The sequence below is a fragment of the Hippoglossus hippoglossus genome, chromosome 23, assembly GCF_009819705.1.
Source record: "Hippoglossus hippoglossus isolate fHipHip1 chromosome 23, fHipHip1.pri, whole genome shotgun sequence".
Lineage (NCBI taxonomy): Eukaryota > Metazoa > Chordata > Actinopteri > Pleuronectiformes > Pleuronectidae > Hippoglossus > Hippoglossus hippoglossus.
The window spans coordinates 9,514,291-9,534,318 of record NC_047173.1 but is presented as its reverse complement, the minus strand read 5'-3'; the positions used below and the strand labels follow the sequence as shown (position 1 = coordinate 9,534,318).

The 20,028-nt window shown below is 42.4% G+C and overlaps 2 protein-coding genes across 4 annotated transcripts in view; one reads left to right on the top strand and one right to left on the bottom strand.

Annotated features, from left to right (window-relative positions):
• Window positions 1-18,611, bottom strand: part of ccdc146 (coiled-coil domain containing 146) — a 45,887-nt gene extending 27,276 nt beyond the window's left edge. The window contains exons 1-3 of one of the 2 annotated variants that reach the window (XM_034578104.1): window positions 18,480-18,611; window positions 17,547-17,737; window positions 444-526 (exon numbers count right to left, since the gene is read on the bottom strand). In XM_034578104.1, the coding sequence (XP_034433995.1) occupies window positions 444-526; window positions 17,547-17,737; window position 18,480 (275 nt within the window). In that variant the 5' untranslated portion in view covers window positions 18,481-18,611. Of the gene's footprint in view, window positions 1-443; window positions 527-17,546; window positions 17,738-18,239; window positions 18,357-18,479 lie in introns of those variants that run through there. The other variant, XM_034578105.1, reaches the window with a different exon arrangement.
• On the top strand, window positions 5,618-17,239 carry fgl2a (fibrinogen-like 2a). Of its 2 annotated transcripts, XM_034578110.1 has the most exons (6): window positions 5,618-6,449; window positions 7,263-7,467; window positions 12,672-12,894; window positions 14,931-15,101; window positions 15,188-15,512; window positions 15,941-17,239. In XM_034578110.1, exons 1-5 carry the CDS (start codon window positions 5,853-5,855, stop codon window positions 15,501-15,503), a joined length of 1,512 nt encoding a protein of 503 aa, XP_034434001.1. In that variant the 5' UTR covers window positions 5,618-5,852; the 3' UTR covers window positions 15,504-15,512; window positions 15,941-17,239. The 2 variants fall into 2 exon arrangements, with proteins under 2 accessions (XP_034434001.1, XP_034434002.1); XM_034578111.1 differs by having other exon boundaries at window positions 5,625-6,449; window positions 12,675-12,894; window positions 15,188-17,025.
• Window positions 18,612-20,028: the final 1,417 nt, after the last annotated feature.

The window sequence follows — 20,028 nt, the reverse complement described above, 5'->3', positions numbered from 1 at the left end:
ATTATGAGAATCATTGTTCATGGATTTAATAAAGCTTAAAAAGAAAAAGTGCTTTGGGGCATGTCTCAGACAGCTACCTCAGCCTATTACAGCCGTTCGTGGTGGTGGTACCTTGAGCGTACCGCCTCTGCTACACGCTCGAAGCTACCCTTTTTTTGTTCAAATTATTATTTCATTTTTGGCTCTGCGAACTGAGCGAGAAGAAATGCAAGTTTATCAAAATGTCACTTCAGAAGCTGGCGGCTGGTACCACAGATGCTACCTCCGACTTTTTACAGCAGTACGTAAGAGGAGAAAAAACAAGATGTGATACGGAGGTTTTTAAGTATTTTTCAAAGACGCTTCAGTCAGATTCTTCAACACACGTCTCATGTGTTGTACTTTCTCCGCAGTCAAACAAGCACCTATACACTTGCTTCATGAAGGAATAGAGGGGAACTTACCTCTTCAGAGTGTTACTCAGTCGCCTGTAGCTGGATTTCAGTCTGGTTGCTTTGGACTGGCTGATTTTTCCCAACAACAACAACTGAGGAACACAAAAAAAATGAATAATACAAATAATATGGGCATGAAAAACATTCTCTCAAGAAGAATATGCACCGATATAATGACCTCCGCCAAGTAGGAGTTACGTTTTCATATGCTTTTGTTTCTTAATGCTTTCACGCATGTCAGTTTGTTTGTTGGTTGTTTGTTTGTGGCCAAGATTACTCAACAACCACAGGATAGATTGCGGCATGGGTCAGGAAAGAACCCATTAAACTTTGGTGTGGATCCATATCAGCGAGCGCATCAAGGAATTTTGTCAATTTCTTTAAAAATGGCCAAATGTGTGCAATTTGGTGTAGCTTGATAGAATTTAAGGGGAGTGCTGGGCCTTGCTGGAGGTGTGTTCTACTGAGTTGTAGTTTGATATTTGTGGTCATGATTAACTGTGAGGGCCCAGTCACACGTACCTGAATAATTGCCGATCTTCTAATCTGTGCGAGCGGGGAGGCGAATAGAACATTTGCTTCCTGTGGCAAAGGAAATCGCAGAGTGGCTTCACAGGGAGTTAAACTTTGGTGAACTCTGACCCACGATGTTCGCTTTGCATTCAAATATGTCTTCACCATGCCCTGACCATGTTTCCAAACTCATCAGCATATAAGCGTGGCTGGGTTATAGAAATTATCCTCGTGTCAATCCTCCACATCTGAACAATCCAGACATTACAGCATCCCAAAAATCTTTGGCTTCATTCATTTAAGTCTGCTACGAAGCTTACTGCATGAGTGTGCCAGCTCCGTTTTCACAGTTTGATCTGACCCAGAGCTGCCTGTATGAAAAACGAATATATTAATAGAATATCACATTCTGTGGAAATCCACTGTTCCCGAAAATATGCACTGGGGCACTTTTGCTGGGAAACAGACACATTTCTGACCAGTAGGCAGTTTTGTGTGATATTGTTTTGTGATCAAATTAAGGAGTTGAAAACTAAATCACCAGAGAACCCAAAATTGTTTTGGATTTCATAATGGTTCAATCTTTGACAAAACAAATTGCTTCGTCTCTGCTCTAATATGCTGACTTACTGTTTCAGGGGAAAGAAAGGCTCTTTTATATCTGTCTTGACCCACGGACACAAAGTGCAATCTACCACAGAAAACTCCCTGAAAGGGATTTAAACCAACTTTGGGCTGAATAAACGTTTATCGGCCACAGCATCAGAACACCTTATCACGATCAGCATAAAAAAACAAACCTCCAGCTATCTGCAATCTCAAAGGGAGAGAGGACAAATTATTGAAAATAGCCCATATATAATGATAAGAAACATCACTGCTTGAGATAAACAAAAGGACCATTAGGCCTGAATGATTAAAAAAAAAAGTTGATAACAAAAAAGGATCACAGCTGTGAAACCTTGGTAAAAGACAAAACAAGAAAACGGAGCAAAAAGAAAAAGATAGCGGGTAAAAAGTTTTCTGTAAATGATCTGTGAGAGTGGTTGTGAGATTTCTCTCTGAGGTGTAACTGTTGTAGAAACAGAGGGCAGGTGTTGTTGCCCTCTTATCTGCAGAGCCAGGTTGGTAAAGTGGGGAGTAATGAGGGATAGCCATGTCTGTATCAAAGAGCTGCAGGACTTAGTCTATCTCAGGACAGACTGGAGCAGGTAATCTAACAGCACTGAACACACACAAATGCTCTGATTACACAGACACACACGCGGACTGATATCTCCCCGCAACTTCAAACATTAGGGATAGACGATTATGTTTTTATTTATTCCATTATAAATGTTTATCTTGCCGTTGTCAAAAGACCACGTTCCAAGGGCAGAAAGGACAGAGATGTACAAATATCGGGAACGGTATAGATTAGCCCTCCTGTTAATATTATTTATTCCAATGTTTTCCTACCAGTTTGCATTATCAGACGCCCAAGGTCACCACACTACAAGGAAAAACACCTGACCAGCATTACATGATGTGTGTAGTTAAATCCCTCACATTTTGAAATGCTACGAGTCATCTGCTCCCAGTTACCTTGTTGTCATGTGTCCTTTTGTTTGTTGTTTTGTTTGTCCGTTAGTTAGCAAGATTAACTACTATAAGAATTACCACAAAAGTTGGTGGAAGGATGCAGTATGGACCATGGAAGAACCCATAAAATGGGGGCGGATCCAGGAATTTTGAGGCTGAAAGACGTCAGTATTGTGTCTTTAGCAGCACACATGGCGCACCAGTGACCGGACAGACATCCTCTCCCACACACTGGGAATTTATCACAGAGAAGCAGCCTGAAGCTGCAGCGGTTTTAAATTCTGGTGCCAAGACTTATCTCTCGCCGTGTTGGAGGCTGCGTGCAGCTCACATGTGGCAGAGCGTCTTTGAAGTGAGATAGAGACAATCACTGGGAGATATTTATGCAGGCACATAGACACACACCTGTCAGTTCACTCCTCCACCACTAAAACCTTCCAGTACATATATATGAGTGTGTGTGTGTGGTGCAGCTGGTATGTGAAGTGTGCAACAAAAAAGAAGCTGTGGGCTGTAACGCTCTGCACCCTCAGGGGGAAAAGTAATGACCATCACCACGAGGCACAGCGCCACATTCCACGGTGCGATGGAGAGAACCATCTTTCTCTGTGTGTGTGTGTCTACACTCTCTGAATTGGAGTTGAGCCTGGAGCCAGATTGAATCACGTTGTTGCAAGTATCTCCAGCTTTAATATTTCCCTTTCCTCCATCAGGGCTTGGAGCCACCTCTGGAAATGAAAATCAATTACCCAAACTGTGTCACTTCTGTGGAAAAGTGACATGTGCATGAGACATCTATAATGCCTCGGGAAAAGAATCCAATTACAGGACCCGTGGTTCTGAATCACATTATGTACTGAAACAATAGCTGTGGCCCACAAGCACATAATCAAGTGCCAAGTTAATTAAACAACAAGTTTATAACAAGACACCAAGGACAGTGACATCGAGATTGAAAGAGTCAAAGTGTATGGTGTTGCTATAGGTCTGGAAACTATTTATTTTCAGGACATTGCTTTAGCATTTTTATGACAAGTTTCACGAATTTGCAAAGCATAAATACATTTTACGGGAGCGGACAAGTTCAAGTTTGGCAACGTCAATAAAAAAAAAAACACCAAGAGTTACGACATCATTATAATATACAAAAACAAGTGCCTTGTTTTGCTCTTGTTTATTGGAATAAACAAGAATTTATAATTTCAACAATTGCTAAATCTGACAGGTTTAAATGTGACTTTGAATTTCCATGTTTTGTTCATGCAACAGACGAAAAGGCTAAAAGTCTAATCCAAACTTTCTTGACACAACCCAGGCTTTGTGGCTGATACAGGTCTCTCTGTGGGTCCCGCACTAATCGAGTCTTATCTAAATTGGACTAGCTGCATTCATTTTTATGTAGAGTGAGGTGTGCACTCCGCAGGTGTATTAAGTTAGAAAATATAAATCAGATCAGGACAGAGAACAGAGTGTATCTGCAGGCACTTAGTATTCATGGATGTGGATCAGGAAAAACTGATTTATTGTACGTCTCTGATGAAGCTTATGCTTAATTTGCAACATCCTGAGCAAGTCTGGTATAATCCACAGAAGCCTAAAGGCTGTTGTTGTGATGGGATCACCCCAGACTGTTCACTGGTCAATATGATGCTTCGACCCATGAGAACTCGGTAGTCATTACTACACTTTAGGCCATTAAGGGAACATTTTCACATCAGTCAATATCAATAATTATTACATTGAATGTCACATTATTATTTTTTAAGTTTAAAGATAAACTTTTGTAATCTTGCCGTTAATAAAAATGATATTGGTATTTTTGCCCAACCCTACTGTCATGGTTTGGTATTTACCAGTGTTTAGTTTCCACCTCTTTTTGAAAAAGTGTTTTCAGTTCATTAGTACCTCCTCGTGTTTCTTGTACATCCCTGTGTTTATGTTTGTTTATGAGTTGTTTCTGTGTTTCATGTTTTCACACTCTGTGTTCTGTTTCCTGTTTTATTTTGTAGTTTCTGTTCCTAGTGTGTTTTGTTTCTTCACTTCCTGTCTGTGATTGTCTGCACCAGTCCTCATGTGTTCCACCTGTGTCCAATTGCCCCTGCCTTCCCTGTGTGTGTATACAAGTCTCTGTGCTCCCCTTTGTCCTTGTCGGATCGTCGTCGTTATGTCCTGTCATGTTTGTCGTGATCCCCTGTGCCTTTTGTATGCCTGAGCTCCCGTCCTCTGCATTTCCTGTGTAAGCCTCCAGCGTTTTCCCCTTTGTGCTTTTAGTTGTTTTTTCAGTTTTGACTTTTGTGTTTGTTGTTCCTGCGTTTGCGGTTATTTTCCTGTTAAGACATTCACCGATTAAAAGGACACTTTTTGTTAATACTCTGCTTTTGGGTCCAACTGCTTCATAAACCCTGACACCTACAACATTATGACACAAGTATTGGGTAGCCATTACTTCATGTGTACTCCATCATCATCACTAGACTGTAATGCATATACTGTCATTACTACACTATTACATACAGTAAGTGCTAAATACTTATGGCTGTTTAACTTTCATGACAGCATCTTACATGGTTGTAACTATCATTGTGACACACACACACACACACACGACTGGCTAACTGGATTCCACAGTATTTGTGTCCACCTGACTCTAATTTCGACATGGACTCTTACTGGTGAGGGTGAGTCAAATAGATGTTTTCCACGAGACCTCACGATCGGAAGTTGTGTCAAAACAAAGACTTTAAACTTTTGTGCCCAACCACAAAAAAACAAACATGATGTCAGCTGAATGTGGATGGTTCCTGCGTCATGAGTCATTTCACTGTTTCAGGGAAATGACCTGAATGGAGCGCGAGGCAGGACGGCACCATGCAGCGACTGCAGGCGGAGGACCTGCCTCCCTCTCTCCCCTCATCTCCGTGGTTTTTCCACAATGCTGCTGATATGGTGTTTTGCATTACGCAACAGTGCCGCCCCTCCCATCCCCTCTCTCTCTCCCTCGCTCTCTCTCCCCCTCCCTCCCTCACTCGTCCTGATATTAATGACACAGCTATCTGAGGCAGCAGCAGTTCCCCTGCGCTCTCTCTCCCTCCTGCAGGCTGCGCTTATATACACACACACACACACACACACACACTCTCTTAAACCAATAGGATACTGGACACACATTCACATACTCCATACCTACAGATAATCTGCACACACACACATGCAAACACACACTATTTGAGACATACTTGCACTCGCTGGAGTTTATATCAGAGGCAGTTGCAGCCACTTTCACTTTACACTTATTTCTCCTTTACAAATCTCAAGCAGAAAAAAATGAGGACAACTGTGCTTTGCGTTTGTGCCAGTCTCCTGCTCACGGCAACCGTGGTGCCGTGCATCAGCCAGGCAGCGGACCTCCCCGTCAACTCACACCAGAGATGGGACGCGAAAGGACCTTTCACTTTGGGATCTGAATCCGGCACCCCCACCTCCTGCCCCATGAAGCTGAGACCCTCTGGCCAGTGCGGGAGCTCCGGAGCCGGGGCAGAGGAGGGCGAGGACTGCCCATACCAGCTCACCTTGCCCCCTCTCACCATCCAGCTGCCCAAGCAGTTCAGGCTGCTGGAGAAGACAATGAAGGAGCTGCAGAGCTTGAAGGAGGTGGTGAACAAGCTGAGGAGCGGGTGCCAGGAGTGCCGCGGAGCACGGGGCAGCGGGGCGTTTGGACACCAGCAGGCTGACCAAGGAAAGAAGGATGCTGGGGAAGAAGTGAGACTGGACCTGACGGGACAGGAGGTGTTAGGTGTGTCGAGTCAAGAGGAGAGGGGAGATGGGGTGGTGCCTGGAGCTACTGTGGATGGTGCTGGACTGGGACAAGGTTCTCTTTTTGGGAAAATTACACCAAGCCCGAGCACAATGCAGGAGATGCAGGTAAGAGGCAGCTGAGTCTCAGTTTTAAATGAAATAATTCAGGGTTATGAAGCCTGTTCTTGGTTCGGTGCAAAGAGGAAACCAGGTCAATATTCAGAAATATTTTTTTCAAAAACTGTTACATTCTCATTACTTATGTCACTATAAGTTAAGTGGATGCTGTGTCAGCCTGATCCAAGTTATGATACTCTGAAAACTGTCAAACAGTACGAGAAAACCGAATTTGGTGTTTTAACTGTAAAATCCTTCAAAAACCAGCACACATTCTGTGGAACTGTCTGTGCAAAAAGTGCAAAAGTGGTACTGCACCAGTTCCTTTACATTTCTGTTAAGAGCAAATTACCCGTAAGCCAGTATCATTGTCATCCTTGTGGAGATTCCAGTGACACTGATCTAATCAAACAGAAAAAAAATGTTCTCACTGTGTACACAAAGTCATCTAAACATGCCCATTCAAATGTAGCCAACTGGAAGGGAAACTGGATCCATGAAGTCCTACCTGGCAACAGTTCACCAGGGAAAATTCCTGGTACTGTAAACAGGGCGGGGGGGATCAGCTTTAGACGCCGACCCAATGGCAGTAAATTTTGCTTTGTCTGGTAAGCTTGTTGACTCTCGCAGCCACATTTGGCAGACGGCCAACCATCACGCCGTCGCGGATTCGTTTCTGTTACTGTTCTGAAAATTCAAATTGGCTGCTATGAAACCAATGGGGAGGAGACTGGTGACATCGCTTAATCCACCTGCTTTGTATTCGGTGCACCGAAATAATCCACTACCCCCACTCCCCCCTCCGCTCTGGCCCCTTCCCAGGTGAAGCTGAACAGGATGTCAGCCAGCCTGCGCAACGCCCGGAGCCAGATCTCGACCCTGCAGGGTCGTATGGAGGGAATCAACCTGCTCAACATGGACAACGTGCAGGCGATCGTGGACAGACGGGTGGAGAACATCACTGGGAAGATCAACACGCTCAGCTCCACCTGCACCACCGGGTGTCCTTCGCATAATACCCCTCAGTGTAAGCCTGCTTTTCTTAAAAGATCACTTTCATAGCGTTCTTTTCTCATGTTTACTTTTACTATTCCATCCCACCCTGTCCTTTGAATGTTTCTTCCATCTTCACAGGTATTTATATATTCTCACTTTCTGAACACCCCCTTTTCTGCGTGTTCTATTGTGTTATTTTCTATTCTGTTCTATCTTTTGCCATTTCAAAGACGCCTCAACGCTCCTCCTCTCACGCATTTTTCTGTAATCTCTCTGAGAACGATCAAGCAACCTGCTTTCTCTCTCTCCTAATCTATTCCCACAAATGCACCACAGATGTTGTTATGGTAATGAAACCCCCGTCACACACCATCCAGCGGTTTGGGTTTCCATGGAGTGTGTACAATCATGCCTAAGGGGACACAGTGACAAACAACCCAACTCTGGGCGGTCACCTTCACCCAACGAGCTCCGTCTTTCTGGGAAATGGAAAAATGAAATCATCCAGGTTGACAATGACCTTCTTAACAACAAACGTGTTGTAACATGCCTTCTCCATTACCGATAACAATAGCATTACATATTTTGCAGAGATTTGTATAACCATGTCAGCACCTTTAAAAAAAATACTGTAGTGAGAGTGAGGTTTCCCATGTCTGCAACATTACGACAGCAGAGCCTGTCTACTCACTTCAGCCATAGCAAAAAAAATTATAATAACAAAATAGTTTAAGGTTGATGTCATGCTGGACAAGAGTGAAGCAATATGGGAGCTGGGGTCAAAAAGAGAATTCAAATTACCTCTTATGTAATTGAGTCAAGTGCCTTGACATTCACTTGTCTCCATATGGAGAAACTCAAAGGGAGAAGAGAGAGGGAGACAGAGACTTGGCTCCAGTGGTACAACGTGGGATTTAAAAATTAAACCTTAAAAAAGGGAGTGGAATCTCTCAATGGTGCAAAAACCTCACAGCACAGATCCCAAACTAAGCTTCGCAGACAATCCACTTTACAGTGATGTCAAAGCTTATTTGGATGAGAGCATGGCTGAAATGCAGCAGAAGGCCACTTTTCAGACAGAAACTGAATAATATCCCTATACTGCATGAGTGAATGTCACACCATACTGGGGCTTTTTATGTGGAAACAGATGTGAGCTTATTTCTAAGTAGATTAGCAGGGACAGTGGTGTGAAGGGAATACAAGCTTTTCGGACTTCTGTGTTTCCCCCCCTCCCTCCACCAAACTTGCCTCTTTCTCCTTCAGACTCTCCTTCATTTCATGGCACTTTTCCTGCCTTTATCCTAAACTGCATCTGCTCTTCATCTCCCCATTTCTGCTTCTTTTCCTGTTACATGCCATTTTTCTTTTTATCTTCTTTTACCATAACTTGCCCCGTCTCCCTCTCTCTGTAATCCCCTTTTCCCGGTACCTTTCGTCTCCCTCTCCCCCACCTCTCTCCCTCTGGAGGTCATGCTCTTGAATGCTCATTCCTGCATAAAACAACTAACTCTCATTATCTCTTGCCAACAACACAAGAAGGCAGGCAGCTTTCCCAACATTAGTCACGGATGGCGCGCAGGGTCAGCGGCACTTGTCTTTGTACATCAATCTGTCATGTTAAGCTCAAGAGCCGGCAAATTCTTTGAACAATTTAGGGAGATCATACCTGATGATGTCTGAAATGATTCCGACAGAAGTCAACAAGAGACAGCTGCTGATACGCTGGGGATAAAACAAAGTCTAATGATACGACCCGTGTAGTTTCACAATACGAGTATAAACAATGCATTTTTACTCAAGTGATTCTTCCTAAATACAAAAACTGATATAAACTGAACTTTTTTGTGAACAAATACTGATTAAGTCCCACTTTAGCACACAAATGTGAATTTGCTCACTTCTTAATCTTGAAAAACTAATACCAGATGCTGAATAAATATACCCCCTCTACGCTATTAATGCCACACTGTGAATGAAACAATGTTGTTTATCGCAAATTTCAAGAGCTTGGTGAAGCAATTCGTGCCTAAATAGTTTCCCTGACTCATCAACAAAACTACCCAGATGCCAAATTGTAGCTGAATAGTTAGGATAATTGTTAAATAGAGATTTGCAAAAGAACAAATTAATGAAATTCAGTTTTTATGATAAGAAAGGCAGGCATGTAACAGATTTAACATTTTTAGATGTCATATGAGACAGATGTGTGTTTATGTCTAGATGGGAGCTGTGGTGGGATGGATCATTGGCAAGCAAATGTTAGCCAATCACATGCCAGGGGATTTTCGAAAACAGCCACACTGGTACAGCTCATTAAGCTGCGCTAAACTCCAAACATTTACACATAGTGGGTGCAGTAAAAGGCATCCAAGGACACTCCAAAAATTCATTCTTCTAACTTTTTATCCTCTTATCTACACCATTTTATTCCAAGCTAAAAAAAAACATTACAAAAAGCTGATGAGGAACGTGTAACGTATAAAACACGGGCCGACGTGGGATTGCAATTTCACCATCAAGCAGGACTGATAATACGTTTGTCAAGGAGCTTTTATCTCTCGCAGCTCTCAGTGCTGTGGGCATTCATTTCACCCTCTCTGCTGCAAGCACTAATCTTCACTCTCACTCCCGCAAGACTGCTGGGCCTTGAGGTGAATGGACAGCAATTCGTGTTACTGTCAGCTACATTAACTCAGTTATAAACAATGAGAACACAAGGCTATCGTCAGGAACTGCTCGGCTGCGATGTGTTGACACAACTTCCAGGAGGAAGGGTGTTGTTTTTTGATGAAAGTTTCACTGCATCAAAACTGACAGCAGTATCAGATTTGAAATATGTTTGTGGGGAAAGATTACACTATCACTTACTCACACATTTCCTTCCATCAGAGGTGCTGATCGCACACGAGTGCTGGTTGTCACAAGGCAAACTTCCTTGATAACGCAGTTGTCTTTCTTTGTGTCAATCATTCCTCTGTTCTATCTTCAAGCAAACAGAAAATGTATTTTAATGTGAATGGTGGTGTGTTGAACACTCGATTGTGATACATAAGACTTGTTACTATGGCAGCTGAGAAGGCCATTCTTGGCGTTCTTGTGGAAGAAATCTTAAATAGGTGTTTAATACTTAATACGCTTGGAGTTACGGTCTCTGCTTTGACCGTCTGAAAAAGCTGCTACTAACATTTCCGAATGATTCGGACACTTTTTATCACGGCAAGGTTCATATACATGTCTCTGTTGATTCGGCGCAACCTCGGACACACCTACCAAACGAAAGAAAACCCACCTAGTAGCCTGTTGCAAACCATTTTGAGCAAGCAAGTCGTTCAATTCATGGACCAAAGCAAAACATTTAGAAATTGAATGGGTTCCCAGGCTTTGTTAGGGGGCTTGCAAGACTAGCCACTAGGCGTGCATTATGCAAATGTGGGGCATCATATTATAAAGAAGCGTTAGTATCGGTCATCTTCTTCTTCCTTGTTCAGCTTATTGGCGGGTGGCAACCAACGTCAAGGTGCATTACCGCCATCTACTGGATCTTCTTCTTACAGAGTCGGTAGAACCAACTCCATTGTCACAATCCAGAAGTGGCTTCTCAGGGTCTGCCTCTTCTTCCTGACTGAAGTAGCAGCCAGATTACAGACAGGGCATTTCAGGAGCAGTGTTTTCTTTAAGGCAGAGGAGCTCACTTTGAGCTTTTTAACTTTGTATAACTTTTACATTAACAGAGTGTTAATGTAAAAGTTAACACTCCTTTGGCGAGAACAGGCCAACACGTATGAAGTTAAGGAAGTGAGAGAGCTAGCAGGCACTTAAAGCAATCAGCTCTCTAATTTGACTCAGCCATCTTAACAGTCGAACAGCCAATCAGCAAACAGTCATTTGGGCATCAGTAAGTGGCTGATATCAGAGTTATTTAGGTCAGGCCCAGTGCCAGAGGGAGGGAGGGAGTGAGTGAGTGAGTGAGTGAGTGAGATGGCTCTTGCCTGTCTCAGGACACTGGCAGCCCAGTCCGATAGACATGGAGGAATGAAGTAGAGATACTTCAAGATACTTAAAAGTGAAGGAGACACAGAATATGCAGGTCAATACTTTGACAGTGCAGAAAAAGCTGTTAACGTGACAAGGATATATTTCAAACTCCCAGACTGCTCTGTTTATGGAGTGATTTACCATCTGCAGCCATTTTGCACCTGACGTGTTTTGTGTGATGTGACAGGGAAATACAGGAGACGCTTATAGAATGAAAGCAACCGTGGACTACACACCTTTTTACGTCTAGCCTTGCACTCCACAAGCACTGTTCGGTCTAGACGTCTCCTCCCTACACCTCAGGACACCTGATGCCCTCTGTGTACATGTATGCCTCCTTCCCTTTGCGGTTATAATCAACTAAACCCCTGAACAGATTTAACAGTTTGACAAAACTGTATCAGCAATGGGGGGAGAGTCAAACTCAGGAGGGGTCCACATGCTGCCTGCCCAGTGTCAGGATGATTTAGGCCGCAGGTGCCTAATGTGCAGGGAGGGGGTACGCCTCTCTAATCCAGTTTTACACTTTCCCACGTTTTGACAGGTCTGTTCCTTTCAGTTCCCTAAATGCTAACTGACAGCGGCCTTTGGACCTTGGTTTTGGGTTTGGTCAGTGGCCTGCAGTGCAGCACAGGGGCCCAGGAGCAAGAGGCAGAGGAATAAGTGGGGAAGGTATACAAAGAAATGGAGGGGGGGGGGTCTCAGAAGGTAGTGGAGCTCTATGAAATGAACCTGTGGTGCTGCACAAGTGAGGTTTGCTGACTTTTATCCTCCGACAGTGCACCTTGCCCTTTCACTTATTTTCTTTCATGTTGGACTCCTCAATATGATTCTTGGCTGAGGGATAGCATGCTGAGAAGCAAAGGAATGGACTGAAATGACTATACTGATAGACAGTATTCAGTGATACAAACGTTTATGCTTCACAACATGCTGAAATTTGGTTTGAATCACACAAGCAATTGTTTTGTTAAGTGAAGGGGAACAGTCTAGGAGCAAAAAAAAAAAGGACATCTCATTCCCTGTTCCTTTTTCAGGCTTTTCTGTGCCTCAGGGGCTGTTTCTATCAAAGTCTCTTCGACGGGCAGAGAAAAATGCCAGAGCAAAGTGAAAACATTATCAAATGTCCTGTGAAAAAAATCCCATTAAATGTACCCTCTCCTCTTCCTCTTTTCTCCTTCTCTCCCTGTCGCCCAGCAGTCATCTTAGCCCCTCGGGACTGTTCAGATTACAACATGCTGGCGACGAGGAAGAACGGCGTGTATCGCGTAACCCCTGATCCCCGCAACGGGACGTTTGACGTGTACTGCGACATGGAGTCCTACGGCGGTGGATGGACTGTGATACAGCAACGGCTCAATGGGTCTGTCAGCTTCAACCAGACCTGGGCCGAGTATAAGAAGGGCTTCGGCAACATCAGGTATTGGTCTTCATTCATTAGGTTTTGCTGAAATATGTGATAGGTCTTATGTATACATATTGATGGGTGACACAACTCCACTTATGAAATTGATTCGATGATGTTTATTTCAATCTGCACACACTCGTAAGTAGTAGTCCCCTAAATATCCCCTTTCTTCATGAAGATCTATGAATTTTTTTCTGAGAAATCAACAGAAATATGTAGAAAATGCCTTGTCGCATTATTAAAGACAAAACAAAATGCATTTGTTATTCCTTGGCTCATGCCCCACCCCTCCACAAAATTTCATGGAAATCCGTTAAGTAGCTTTTGCATAATCTTGCAGACTAAAACAAACACAGATGAAAACACAAGTTCCTTGGCGGAGGTAACGACAGAAACCATGTTTGAGAAAAATGTATTTGATGTGTACTAATATGGAGAAGCCAGAGTTTATGACCTACACTGCAGCCAGGAGACACTTGTCGTCCATTATTTTACGGTCTTAGGTCATGTTTAGCGTGATGGGAAAGATACATTTTATTTGTTGAGCCCAAAACAAGAACTGCTTAAACCCCTTGATTCAGACTAGAGGATAGAATAAGATGACAATTCTGTAAACTCTGATAAGGAGCTTTAAAGACAGACAAGTTGCCCCACAGCACATTGTCAAATACCTTCCAACTGCAAGTGACTGGTCTTATAGCTTCTCCTGGCTAGAAGCTACCATGTCCTCAGGCAGTCATAGGGGGCCGTGCTGGGCCGATACAAACCTTTCAGAGAATCCAAATTAACAAACAAACCATTAATGTCAGATTCCACTGCAACAGCTCACTATTCTAACATATATATGACAACCACATGCACCTATGAGTGCACCAACTTTAACCGAAACACAGTTCATACAGAACAGTTCTCCCCTTCCTTCCAAAACTTGAGTGCCCAGTCTCACAGCCTAATGATGCACGCCTGTTTTCACTATCACTGACTGCTCTCCACCTGTTTTCACCATCACTGATTGATTCTCACCAGTAAAACAAACGCACATCACCACCATTTCACAGATCAATAAACCTGTGCACCACATTAAGTTATTTAACGGGTTAAAAGATTGTGTTAAATCACTCAAATTAAAACTTTACATTTGGACATATTTCCCAGTCTTTTCACTCTGTATTTTGTTTGTATCCAGTACTTCCACTATAACTTAGCTTATTGTCTCTCTTCTACTGTAGTATTGAGTTTTGTATGGGAGATAAACATGGTTACCTCATCTGCAGATGTAGTTTCACTTCCCACTAAAAGAATAACATCTCCTCACAGCCTTCATTTACTGTCACACTACTCCTCTTTGCATCGCTTCCTTTCCTCTCCATTAAGGTCCAATTCAGTTTGAGTTAGGGCTGCATGATTCTGGCAAATATGAGAGTCATGATTCTCCCATTATCAGCTGGGTTGTCTTCTGGATTCATTTGATTGTATCTTAGACAAACCACTTTTCTCTCTCACTCACTTTATTCCACTGCTGGTTTTCTGCTACTCAGCATTATGCAGAGGTAATGTCACATTGTCATTGGTTGAGGGAGAAACCAAAGGTAATGTAGCATTAGGCACGGTCACACCGCATGCACCAGTGGCCTACCTTCACCTTCTGTTCACTTCCAATTAGTGAAAACTGGGAGGCGAAAAAACATTTGCTTGCAGTGGCAAACCAAATCCGCAGCGTGGCTTCGTATGGAGTTCAACTTTGGTGAACTTTGACCCACGATATTCGCTTTGCATGTGTGGCCGCGCCCTCATAGGTGCATTTGTTCTTTGAGCAAAGGTAACAGTTGTTTTAATGCAGCTGATGTCCCAAACTAAAATGCAGCAGAATTGATGTCAGTTAGAAATTAGATTGCATATAGGTGTGAATCGAGATGACGATTTAATTATGATTAATAGTGCAGCCCCAGTTTGAGTGACTCTACTGAGCTTTTAATCAATTGTATACACATTATAACCTATCCTCTATTTTGTTTCCCTTCCTTCCTCTACCTTCTTCTCTCCTGCAGAGGCGAGTTCTGGTTGGGCAATGACTTCATGCACTTGCTGACTAAAGCCAAAGATATGATTTTGCGTATCGAGCTGGAAGACTTTGAGGGAGTGCGGGAATACGCAAAGTTCGACCAGTTCTACGTGGCCAATGAGTTCCTTCGCTACCGGCTGTCCATCAGTGGATACAGGTATAATATTAGATTTTGTGCCAATTATATGTGCGATTTAATATTTAGAGGATGACAACATCTGATAAATCAACATGTCGTTTCAGTGGGACTGCTGGAAACGCCATCAGCTTAAACAAGCACTTCAACCACGACCAGAAGTTCTTCTCCACGCCCGACCGTGACAACGACATGTACCCCTCCGGGAACTGCGGCGCCTACTACAGCTCTGGCTGGTGGTTCGACGCCTGCATGTCCGCCAACCTCAACGGGAAGTACTACCACAAGCGCTACAAAGGGGTGAGGAACGGGATCTTCTGGGGGACGTGGCACAACATGTCAACGGAGTACTACCCCACCAACTACAGGCAGGCCTTCAAAACCGTCAAGATGATGATACGGCCAAAGAACTACACTCCTTAAGAGGACCAGGTAACGAGTGAATTCCTGCAGACGGATAGACGGACAGACACAAAGAAAATGGATTACCAAGTAGACTCATACACATGCGCATAGTCCTGCATTGGCACACATTTACACATGCATACTTGTACACTGAAAAAAAAGGACTATAAGCGCTTTAACCCTATAGAAGTTTGAATGCAGTTATAAGAAAAATAATTGTGAAAGAAATGTTTAATGTGCCATTACTTATTTTCTACTGGAGTGTGTGTGTGTGTGTGGCCTTGAACCAAAGGCTGGATTAAAATCATAATCATAAAAGGACAATGGACTATTAACGATAATGGAATAATAAAAAAAACCACACAGTGTAAAGGGCAGCCTCCTACAGGGGCTGTGATATTACACGGAGGGTTACCGTGAGAGATTTTTCACCTTTTTTTCTCTGACATTTCCAGGTTATGTTGTGCCGCCTCCCCCAGCTATAAAAACCCCGGCCCGGACACAGCGCAGCACACAGTCATAGTAAAAACTAATGAGCTATCATTTTTTCTCCACTCCAAATGGTTTCATAATTAACAGCAGCCACTCGAGTGAGGTATACGAGAGCTGATGATACAGTTTTGAGTGGCTCCAAAATTATTCATGCTGGGGTCAGAGTCAAACTGTTAAAGATAAAAAAAACACCAGCAGTGAAGAAGTTAATAGCTTCTGTGCCGTTTATTTAATTACACTGGGACACTTCTCTAATGTATCACCATTCAATTCAATATAAAGCATCCCAGTATAAAAATGTAGCCTGAGATAAATTTCTATTGGGTCATTCCCAAGTTCGTTCTGCATGATGGATGTTTAAGTAAATTGTGCTCGACAACAGCCACGGAGCAGGACACTGCTGCAAGAGGGGGAAAAAATGTAATTGTTTTTCCACCCATTGCTCTGGGTGCATTGAACTACTGCACATCTCTTGATGCCATTCACCAGTTTTCATGTATTAAAAAAAGAAAAGCCAAAAAAAATAAAATCCTCCCTGAATCACCACTTGTACAATACTGCTGCCTAGTGTTAGAAAAGTGTAAAGCATCATTTAATCAATTTTATACACACTGTGAATGGGAGAAAGGATGGGGGGGGGGGGAGAAGAGATGTTTAAGGATGTGTACAGTATTTATTTTATTTTGTGAGGTTATGATAGCTTTTATAATATAGGTCATAAAGTCTAATGAATGTTGACATTGGAGCAGTGTTGAAGACTGTGCATTGTGGTGACCATTCATCATCGTAAATAACGTGTGTATTTGGAGCTTTGTTTTTGTACAATATTGATCTTTTCTATCATTCATATTCAACCGTCATGCCAAAAAAAAAAAAATGCACTTTTTATATCCAAAAAATGAATAAAGTCACACCTACAAGGTTGTGTACATTTGCAGTTTGAAATAACAATGACGCCTATTGCCTACTTTCAAAGCATCTCCTGTATTGAAATCACCTTTCAAATAAACGTATACAAACATGTATACAAGTTTAGCATGAGGAGAAACTCTGGAGTGTCTGGCTTCTTGTATCCAGGACGAATAAAGGCTGCCTGTGACTATGGAGGGGACGAGGTGCCGCATGCACTTCACAAATGGGTCAATGAGGGCAAAAGAACGAGTTCATGCTAACTTCACATAAGATACAAATGTGGGCTGGTTCAGTTAATGTCTGTACACTGTATGCGATGATCAATTTAATAAACGCTCAATTCCCGCAATCACATCAAATTCTAAGTATTCTCTTTTGTTTAAACATTAAAAAACAGTTTGTTTTAAGGTGAACATTGTAAATCCACGTACAGTAGTTTTCTTTTGTCAAAATTGTGAATTATACATTAGCATGGGTCGTTTGTAAAAAGATGCATTGGATCTCCAACAGACTTTATAATCTTTTGAAAGCATTTATAATATTTTCTTATCTGATTTAAGTAATTAGATTAAATGCCATCGCTGCAGCCATCTAATCCGATGCCTGTGTTCCATTTAAAACCTCCATAATCATTTTAACAACATTCAGGAGTCTTACCTCATCCAGGAAATGGAAGGCAGGACTATCAGGAACATCAGTACTGACAGAGGGCTGCTCCTCTGGGAGCGAAGCATCAGGTGCAAGGGCCAATAGAGGGATGTCCTCCTCCATTCTCTTCTCTTCCTCCTCCTCCTCCTCTTCTTTCACCTCCACTTCCCCTCTACTGCCCTGCTGCTCAGATAGACTCACTAGACCCACCAATTTATGCACAGATTGGGATATGATTAGAGAGAAAGAGCAGAGAGAGCAATTCAGTTCCGAAACAGGAGGAAGCAATATGCAATATTCATTTTCAGTTTTTCATTGACAAACACAGAGAACAGGCAGAATTAGATTGTACAACACTTCCACTATGAGCTGGGAAATGACAGTAATGCTAATGAGCTTTTAAAATGCTTTGTTACTAGAATCTAAAGAGGATCCAAACCAGTATGAGGATGATTCATGTTAGTTTAACAGTGTTGTAGTTAGTTTTGAATGACAAAAAAGAACAAACTAAAATGGGACTCCTATTATTATGGTACTTATAGTTTGAAGGAGTAGAGAAGGAACTCAAAATCAGGGTAAATCCTAACTGACTTTGGGGGCATATTAATAATAAATAATTCAGCATTTTTAAATGAAAGCTCTTGCAACTGTCTGTCATATTCGCAGTAGCTAAAATTGGTTTATAATTTTTAATAACTTCACATGCAAATGACTGATGGAGCCCATGTTGGACGTTTTCCTGCCACAAAAACACTATTTTCCCATTAAAAGTTCCGCACGTGCATGAAACATGAGCTCAATCAGCTCAAACATTAGCCTATGCGAAATAAACACTTACACAAAATCACACAAGCTAGCCATAACGCTAGCTAGCTTAAAGTGCTGCATGATATGTTTGCTACATAAACAAACACGTTTCTAAAATAAAAATAAAAGTCTTACTTCTTTTCAGTCCGTGCCCGTCTTCCACACTCCGTGTCTTCGTCTGGTGAACCTACAGCTCCCACACACTTAGAATACTTCAACTAAACTAAAGCTAAAGTCTGTGATTCCAGCTGAAGTCTGTGTTAAAGCTAAAGTTAGCAACGCACTGATTCCTCTGCGGCTGGGTGAAGGGAGTGTTGTGGTTACCATAGCAACGACGCAACAGGGCCTCCCCTAGAAACTTCAAGTGAAATCTTGCACAATAAAACAGTGTAGTTATAGATTAGATCAAGTTTTTCCTTCTTAAAGTTTGAAGAAACAAAAAATAACAGTGATTGATTGATTGATTTTTATTTATGGATTAGCATAGACAAAAAAATCCATAGGATAACATGTCAAAGTAAAAATGGCCCTAAGATGTCAAGACAAAAATAAAAATGCATAACTAAATCTAAAAACTTAAAATCCTTATAGGTGCCATTAAATCAGGAAGAATCAAATAAATCCACATCAACAAGGAAAAGCTCCTCTTAGATTTAAGAGCTACCAGGAGGAGAAGGAACCACTGTAATCTGAAAGCACAAGGATTTAGGAACAGAACCATTAATAATACTGAACATATGATTCAGATCTGTACTTGTAGCTGTCCTACATACGAGGGGATGTATTCAACAAATTAACAATAACAAAAGAATAAAATAATATATTGTATAAGTTGTTTTTAAGTGCACCTATTTAATCAAAATCCCTTCTACGCTTGCAGTGATGGGCCAGAAGATGGCGCTAAATTGTAAATGACTGTTGACTTCCATTGGCCACGCAGAGCAGTGTCACGGTCCATCTGGCTGAACACACTGAGAATGAATGTGGATTCAAACTGACCTGAATCCAAGGTGAAACTGACGGTGGTGATGCAACGCTGCTGTTCTCCCGTCAGCTTCTTTCCCACAGTGCACTCTGGGAGCCGGGCATTACTCACCCCCCCCTGCAACAGCTGCAAGGGGTGTGTTATCTCAACGATGTATATGTGCGTGCCAACATGTGTGAGCATATAATATGTATGACAGGGGTAGAGATGCCTTTAGGTTGCTGTGTCGCAGACGTGATGTCACTCCTTAAATATGCTGCATGGATGAGAAGCAGCTTTAAACCCCCCCTCTCCTGCAGCCTTGAGTCTTTGTCAGTGATGCATTGTGGGAGAAGGTTTCAGATGGTGTTTTGCATGGAGGTATGTTCCTGATTTACCTTGGGTTTTACAGGCTGTTGCACAAATAGTCACATGCTTCAAAGGCTGTCGTCAGTGTTACCTAATTATTGTCTGCACAAATTCACAAAACACACACACACACACACTGATCAAAGACAATACACACATGTGCAAACTGCCTCTAGCTGTGTATATAAAGATGGACGACATGCTAGCTCCTCAAAAGTGAAGCCAAAGCGTCTTGATCACCCCCTGGTGGCTGGCTGCAGTATAGATCACACAAACTCAAAGTTACAAGATGTCAACGTTCGTATCCGGGATATTTTGGCTTCATCTCTGGACAGTGGGAGGAAGTGGAGA